Consider the following 8,698-nt stretch of genomic DNA (forward strand, 5'->3'; position numbering starts at 1 on the left):
TTCAAATTAATATTCGTAACACAGCAGAAAAGATTTCCTTAAAGAAATTATCACGTTAGCGATGTTGCTCGCGTGGAACGTTACTAATTTGCATATGCATTATAAAGATTAGTACTGTTAAGCTACCTTTTAACTTTCATTGACCCAAAAAAAAAAAAATATATATATATATATATATATATTAGAAAAGTTTCGTAAACCTCGTCAACAAAGTAGCGTAAGTAGCGTAGATTTCTAAAAATATACGTTTGCTATTTATTTAGCAAATGTAACCGATAAGTTTTTCTAAAGTTTGTCATAAACTTAAACTTAACAATCAACGTCAATCAATGCGTTAACAACACTGATATAATGTCTTAGATAAATAAATAATAAAATATTAGTTAAAAACAACTAACAATGATTTGTTGCAAACAATTTGCGGTTATAATCTATCAAGCAAACAATTTGAGGGCCAACCAACAGTTGCATAAAACCATTAACTAAACTTTTAACTCTTAGGAGTCTCAAGTCTCGCACTTACTCGCACTTTGATTGTGAATGTAAAGATAATTTACAAGAAATATTAATAATAACAATATATGACCGTCAATTATGCATATGTATGTATGTATGTATGTATGTATATAATTGTTGTTATTGTTCATATATACATGTATATATGTTGTAATAAAACAATTGTAAACATTCTCTGAATTAAATGGTTAAACTCGGTTGAACACGTACCTTAAAGTGCCTAATATTTATTGTTGTTAATCAACAACATAAAATAGCAGCAACACCAACAGCAACCAGTTACACTTCAATCAGCTTTTGTCTCGATTGCAATATAATTCAAATGTTAAACAACTTTTTCTTATATGTATTGTTGTGCGGTGTGAGCGTGCGTGAGTCGCTGTGTTTGCGTTGCTTTTGTATTCCTTATAACATTTGCAGACACATAAAGTATTTTGATGTAATAACTTAACCTAGTTCCATGATAGTGAGCTTGTAATTTAATTGAAGTGGAAAACCAGTAAACAACATATCGACACAAAAAAAGTCATAATTAGCAGAAACAATGTAAACTTAAAAAATGAAAGAAAAAAAAAACCGCAAAACTCTTCTAGACACTTAGACTGGAGATCAAGTTTAAAATCAAATGCAAGAAAACTTAAAAGTTGGCTTTTTGTTCGTTTTTTTTTTTCTTATTTCTTCATATCGGAATTTCCCAAAACAAAAAAAAAAGGTTAAAATATTTAATTTAATACTGATTGTTGTTTACTTCTTGCGAACTTTTCGAGTAAGAACTCGATATAAATTATGTTCAGCGTACAGCGAATCTCTTCATGCCTACCCACGCATTGTTTTCGATATTAAAGAAAAAAAAAAAAATAGAAAAGAAAAATAAGTAAGAAGAAGAAATTTGTCTTCACTAAAGCGCTTATAATCATTATGAACTTGGCCTAGTCCTGTTACCTATCAAGTAGATTTTTGATAATATTTAGGGTCTTGTAAACAAGAAATGTCATGCAACGTAGACATTGCTTCATAAGCTTTGTTTCCCGCCTGAAAAACGTTATTCACCTTCATAGCGTTCATTTCAAACCAAAGACGACTATTGGTCAACAACAATGCAACTATTCACACTAACACTCGGGGTGGCGGTAATTTTGAGAAAAAAAAAAACATACTGCGACTACACCATTAGCTTAAAATCCACAACAAATTGTCTCTGATTGCGGATGGAAGAAGAAAATGATGGAATATTCGCCTCTGGATTTCGATGAAGTCACATATGCGACAGGTTTCCTTGTTCTGTAGATTGTTGATGAATGTAAGTTTCATCCGGATTTTTGCAATAGCAATATTTTGTGGATTCGTATCTGAAATGCTTCTAGTTTTTATTTACCAACTGTAGTTGTATGTTGACGACAAAGATAGAGTAAAAAATTTAGCATAGCATCTAGCGTGGAAAGACTTTTAGCCTTTCCGCGTAGGTCATGCACTTTTTTAAACTTAGTCTCTAGTAGTCGACTATCCATATAAAGGGGACAAGTTTCAATAAATTACATTAAGCAGGCCAAGCACAGGGCTTACCAAAGCGAGCAACACAAGCGTTCAAATGAATCGGAAATATACGCTGAAATTACATTACACTTCGTGAGACTTTGGTTTTGTGTTCGTAAGCTTAACTGTAAGCAAGACAAAATATTTATCACATTTCTCCAAAGATCGGTGATGGAGAGGGACAGAAACAGTGACATAGATAGAGGTTGAGAGAGAGAAAGAGAGAGAGAGAGAACGAGAGAGAGAGAGAGAGAGAGAGAGATAGAGGGGGAGATGCGGGGTGAGAGAGACAGATATTATATTCAGTTTGCTCTCATTATTTTCATATCAGTCTCTTAGTTTTTTATATCTTACGCCTATTGTGTTACAAGGGTATACTAAGTTTGTACGAACGTATGCAACACTCGGAAAAACTTGATTTAGGCCTGCCTTTTGTTATAGCAATCGATTCAGAAAGTGATTCTGCTTTTCTAAGCTTGTCGGTCCGTCTGTCCGTCTTGTTTTCTTGTATCTCACCTTTTTTAATGAATGACGTATTTTGTCCCAAGGACTAACGGTTTAAAAAAATTTTTCCAATTCAATTACTTGCAATATAAGGTCTTATTTTGGGAAATCGTTATAGGATAGTATAGATTATTTATGTAACAGTGAGCCGTGACCCAGAGTAATTTTACTTCTTTAATGTGAAGTTATGAAAATGATCCTATTATTGATAAAGTGTGCGACCAAAAAAAAAAAAAAAATCTGTAAACAATCTGGGCTTGTTTCCTGGCGGTACACGTTCCTTCGATACCAAATTTATTCGACTTCGATATGAAGGGAGTTCGAGAAACGTTTATCTATCATATTCGGATTTCCGAAGCAAACAGATTGTCATAATTAGCATATCTTCATTGAGTAGTAGTGGATATCGCAGTTTAAACACATTGACCGCTTAAAATTTACAATTTTGGATACAAATAATAAAATTCTCACCTTATTTGATTGCAACAGCAAACGATGGAGCAATAAAAAGATATTTTGAAAATTGCATAAATCGGTCTTATGCTTGCACATACGCACATAGGCAGATAGGCACGATTAACATTTTGCATTTTTTTTTTTTTTTTCATTTCATTGTTAAATATAATTGTGGTTTGTATAACCGGAACCGCAAACACTAAATATACTAATTTACGAATCCTTTTGCTACGTCATTTTCGAAGAAGATTTAGCCATGTGTTTTTATGCAACAGTTTTACCGTTTCATGGTCGGTACAATTTTCAAAATCACGTAAACAAGAAATAAAGATGCAAAACTTATGCTCTCAGTTGCTTCGTAAAGTTTAAGAAAATAAAATGAAATGAAATGAAAAAGAAAAAAAACAAAAATGACTTCACTGCAAGCTGCACCATTCATTATGTTATTAAAGCAACCATGCGGAACCTTTTGACATTTTTTGTTGTTATTTGCCTCCTTCTAATAGCTAATGTTAATTGACTTGAATGGGCTTTGAAAATCCTACTTAGCCGATAGGTTGTAAGCGAAGATAATTTTGGTTTACTTCTTTCATATTTCATACTTTACATACCCTATACATATTAGGTTTGTAAGGATGTATGTAATATCTAGAAAGACTTAAGATTTGAATTGCTTCAAGCTTGTCTATCTGTAAGTCTATTTCTCTGATGCCTGTCCATCTCTACATGTATTCAAACCATGAGCTGCAAATTTTAACGAAACCTAATACGTGGGGTGTTCGGGCTCAAGGACGAATTCTATTCAAAATGTTTTGCGACCGCTCTCCATATACAATTTCTTTTGAAAAATGTTTGAAATGAGCGAATTATTCTATTGGCCGAAATGGTGAGTATTATCTAAGGATCGGAATATAAGGTTTTCTTTAAAAAAAAACGAAAATTCTGCGTAAAAGTCTCGGTTAATGTCAACGAATGTCGTGTTATTGGTTGGAACTTTCATCACAGAAGTCTGGACAAATGTCAAGCTAATAATCATCTACCGATGTTTCCAAGTATGTAAAACCACGACGACCTAAGGCACATGGAATGAGAACATGTCGTTTCCCACTCACGGAGGACATGCAGATTATTTGATTAGCTTCCATTCCACGGCGAACAAGCGATGTTATATGAATTTAGCCAATCACAAGCCACGAGTGCCCAGTCAAAACAGAAAACCGTTTCCAACCTACTTCGCACCAGAAATGATTGCATCGATCGATGCTTTCGCAAACAATGCCCCTATGCTTGGAAGGCGGTGAAGATCAGAAATAAGTGAGTGAAAAGAGATAGGGATGGGGTGTGGTCGCAAGTCTAGTGAGTATTTGTCCACTCGCTAATTTTGATGATTTTACTAAGCACTTGCTATAGCTGCGGCAAAAGTTAACTCTACCATCTCACCACAGATTTCAACCGATCAGCACTGACTTGATACCTTCCTAATCGGCTATGCATTCAATGGAAAGATCCAATTTTTTTCCAATCGCATCAAAAATGCGAAAAGAAGTTCCCTTCCTTTAGAATATGATAAAATTATTAAACTTATCGCCAGTATTAAGCATATGCAGTCATTATATTCTTTTAACTGCTGAGGCTCCGCTTCGAGCTATTAACTGGAAATCTTTCAAAACCTATTAATAACTTATCGGGCGATTGTAATGAAGTAGGGCCAACGCGAAGAATTCTGCCAGATTAGCTAAGTTCGAACTTAAACAATAAATTTACAAGATAGCGTGGAGTGTAGCGTAGCATGCCGCGCTTAAATAGCAAATCTTGACAACTTGAGTTGACGCTTCAAAAGAAGAAGAAGAAGAAGTAAATAAGTAGACAAAAATGAAGTATATTCGTGAAGTGAAAGGCCTTCTATATTACTTAGTAAAAAATTGTAAAGAAAATGTGTAGCAAAAGTGTAGAACTGGCCCTTGAGCATCTCAGGATTTCAAAAAATTCTTTGGTTATGATATGCTTGTGTAAGAGAAACGATATCAAACGTCAAGCGCACAACGGCTTTTAGATTGGGACGCGAAAAAGAAGACAATTACATAAGCGTTGGAAACTTAAATATTTTTACTTGCGTTTCGAAGGATAAGGCAAAGAAAGGAATCACATAAGAATATTGTTAAGAAAATTTCGTTAGTACAACGATTTTCTACTGCTCTCGAACTTTTTGCGTAAAATGGAGCCGATCGATGCGGACAGATTTAAAAGCAAGTATAGAAAAGCAAAAGTTGTCCACCTCTAGGATATATATGGCAAATTATATATACTTTTACTTCCTTAATATAATACCTACCTGATTGCGTAGTTACTTTACTATACATATTGATTACCTACCATTTCTAGGAAAGAGATGACAGTGGTAAGGTAGAGCTAACACGTTTGTTTAATTATTATTAATAATTATTCTTTTAGTGTGTGTGATAATACGATTGCATAAAAATTGTGTAGAATATATTTTTAAGTAATTTTTTTTGTTACTCAATTTATCTAAAAAAGACTTACTACCACAATGGCTGCTTCAGAGATTGACGATTTTATTGGTAAAAGTGATGAAATCTTAAAACTTGAGCAAAATGGAGAGGAAATCGATCGTATTGCTGAAATTTTTAAAGATCGTTGCTTATTCATTAGTGGTGGCACCGGCTTTATGGGTAAAGTCTTAGTAGAGAAACTTTTAAGGTAAGTGCGACAAAGGCGTACAGCATTTTAAGTTTTATGTTAACCATGTTATGTTTTCTAATAGATCTTGCGGTGACCTTAAAAAGATTTATTTGTTAATACGTCCTAAAAAGGGTAAGCATCCTGATGAGCGCATTAAGGAAATGTTTAATAATGTGGTAAGTAAGCTCTAGTTGTGACAATGTAAACTTGATTTTTACCGCATTATACTCAATCTATCTGGACAAAGTGGATTTAAACGCTTTCAGTTACGGTATAAAAGCTCAAAAATAGTTGGCATAACTTGAAATTTTAACTGTGCAGAGAAAAAAATGTAATTTATTTTTAAATATGTATTATGTTCATACGCTACACTGCGTCGTCCTACAGGATAGTTTAGAACAACGAACTCAAAATAAACCCACTTGTGGCGTTTCAAAATCGTTTTCAGAATGCATATAAGCCAGTTTGTCTATTTGTTTGTCTATCTGATTTAACTCTGTACTTATTTACGTTGAAGCTGTAGATACGACACTTGTGGTATAAGAGTATATTAGTTTTGTGCGTATGTATACGTAAAACGCGGAGGGACTTAAGATAGATTCATTTTTTATTACGCCGCTTGATTCAGAATCACTCCTCCATCTAAGCTTGTCTGTCCGTTCGTCTGTCTTGTTTTTTTTTTTTTTTGCTGAGGCTACAGGTAGGAATTTTCGAGATATTTTGATGAAATTTGCTGCACTCGTATTTTGATCCAAGGACAAACGCTTCTTAGAATGGTTCGGGTCGGACCACTTTTCCAATCGCTTTCCATACAACACGCTATTTCGAAAACTTGCTATATTAATAACGGTCCGAAGCGAAGTGAGTGCGTTTAATGGTGAGCTATGGCCTACTATAGTGGTTGTGCTTCCAGACTCGAACCCCATTGACCACGGATTGAGTCGTGACATTTTTACGACGACTCCTCATATGATGCCTTATTTTCAAAAAGCCCTTATATGAAAAAAATTTACATAATTCAAAATTCGTTCATTAATAGTTGATGTAAGATACTTGAATCGAATGAGTTCCATCTCTATAGAAAGCGAGCCGCTGTATGGCGGCAAAGCATAATTTTCAACTTTTCTGACTAAAAGTTAGACCAAGATTATAGCTTGTTTGATACATAAATTGACTGCGCTAACCATAGATCAGATATGTTGATTTTCTGGACCCCAAATAAACTAAGGCTTCGCATAAAAATTGGACCTTCATATAGCAACAAAAGTTAATTCGCAACCTTAATTTCTAGCAATTTATGACGGAAGTAGGTAAAGAATAATTTTTCGTCTACCAAACAAGCAAATAGATATTTCCATTAAACGTCCAGACATTTTTAATTCACGATCTTGCTTGATTTGACTCTAAACAGAGGAAACTGCTTTAAACATAGAGAATTATATAGTGAGCCGATATGTCAACTATTAGTCTTATAGATCATTTTGGTAGCTACCTATTGGTTAAAAAACATTTCTTTCCGATATAAAACCAATTTCCAGTTATTGTAACCATATTTGCCGATGAATATAGAAGCGAAGAAGAAGTCCTGTCAAATAACTCCATGTCCCAAGTAGATGGTAAAAATAAAAGTAAGTCGTTGCTGGTTCTCGAAGACGTGGCGTCACTCGAACTGTAACTTATCCCTCCAAAACGTTTGATTTGAAATTGCCTTTAGCTTATCCGGCTGAAGTGTAAGCAACGTAGATTTTAAAACTTTTGAATTAATATGGCTCTGTGCACAAAAACCTCCTGAGTAAGAGAAGCAATTTTTGCTTAATGCTACTGAACAGGCACAGTTGACGAAAAATACATCTGACACAATCACATGGCAGAAGCGATCCCATGACCAGCGACCATGATCAATGAAACCATTAACATCGACGTTAAAGCGAACCAATAGAGGAATGAGGGCACCTTTCATTTAGGATCATTCCTATAAAATATTTATTTATTTAGGGGCTGCACACATTTCACTCGTATTTGTTAAGCAAAACTCTTTCAGCTACAAGTTTAAATGACGTATTTCAAGAGAAGATCATTTTTACTCAAAAGCACAGGAAAGTTAACACAGTTCCATTTACAAACTAAACAATTTGAACAATAGCAAATTTTTTCGCTTTAAAGCACTAATACGCGAACTTAAGTTTAAATGTTAAATTATGATATCAATCAGAAAAGCAAGCAGCAAAGGTAAGCTAGATACCTACCTGCCTGCAATATCTTAAGCTTTAAGCATTTCAAGGTAATAGTAGTCCAAGTAACAATATATAAAATACCTTGTAAGGTATGGTCCAACGCACTGAGATTCGAACCCACGACCACTTGTTTGTCAGCCTTGTCAGATTCTCATCCCTTTGGCTAAGCGATAGCCCTGTTATGATATATGCTCCAATCAAATGAAACGATTGCTGAGAGAGCCAATAACAACAACTAGTGCAAAGAAGAAAAAGATTATAGACAAGTGAAAAGCCGTTGTATGTTGACCTTTCAGTAGGGCGACCCTCAGTATTGTATAGCAAATCCCGTCCAGAAAATCTCGGAACTAATGGACTGGAATGTACTACCACCCTAGCCGCATGAAACATTGCTGTTGCATTTAACACTTGTTTCAGTCTGCAACTTATTGTCTGCCTGAAGAGCGCGTGCTTCTGTTTTTGTGACAATATGATGCGAAATCTGAACGCTTACGTAGAAAGCCTCAAAAGATCAATTTCGGCACTAAATTTGAAAAAATCGAAAAAATAATATATAATACTCTTACCATTCAAGACAACTTGAAACCGGACAATTCTATGCAATGAAAAATGCTTCGTTTTTACGAAAGGCTCAAGAATTTATTGATTACATGTTCACAAATTTCTATAATAAAAATGTTTTTCTCTTTTTAAGAAAATTTATTTACAATGAATTATAGCTTTTTGATATGGTTAAGAAACAGAAAGGCGAAGAT

General features: G+C 34.3%; 1 protein-coding gene across 1 annotated transcript; it reads left to right on the forward strand.

Moving 5' to 3' along the window:
- Positions 1–5,534: 5,534 nt before the first annotated feature.
- On the forward strand, positions 5,535–8,695 carry LOC119643182 (putative fatty acyl-CoA reductase CG5065; the record flags this gene model as incomplete). Its single annotated transcript, XM_038042526.1, has 3 exons — positions 5,535–5,727; positions 5,792–5,885; positions 8,663–8,695. Coding segments are annotated over exons 1-3 (297 nt in total), but the record flags the coding sequence as incomplete, so codon positions are not given.
- Between the last annotated feature and the right edge of the window lie 3 nt (positions 8,696–8,698).

The sequence above is a fragment of the Glossina fuscipes genome, unplaced genomic scaffold, assembly GCF_014805625.2.
Source record: "Glossina fuscipes isolate IAEA_lab_2018 unplaced genomic scaffold, Yale_Gfus_2 58525, whole genome shotgun sequence".
Taxonomy (NCBI): Eukaryota; Metazoa; Arthropoda; class Insecta; order Diptera; family Glossinidae; genus Glossina; species Glossina fuscipes.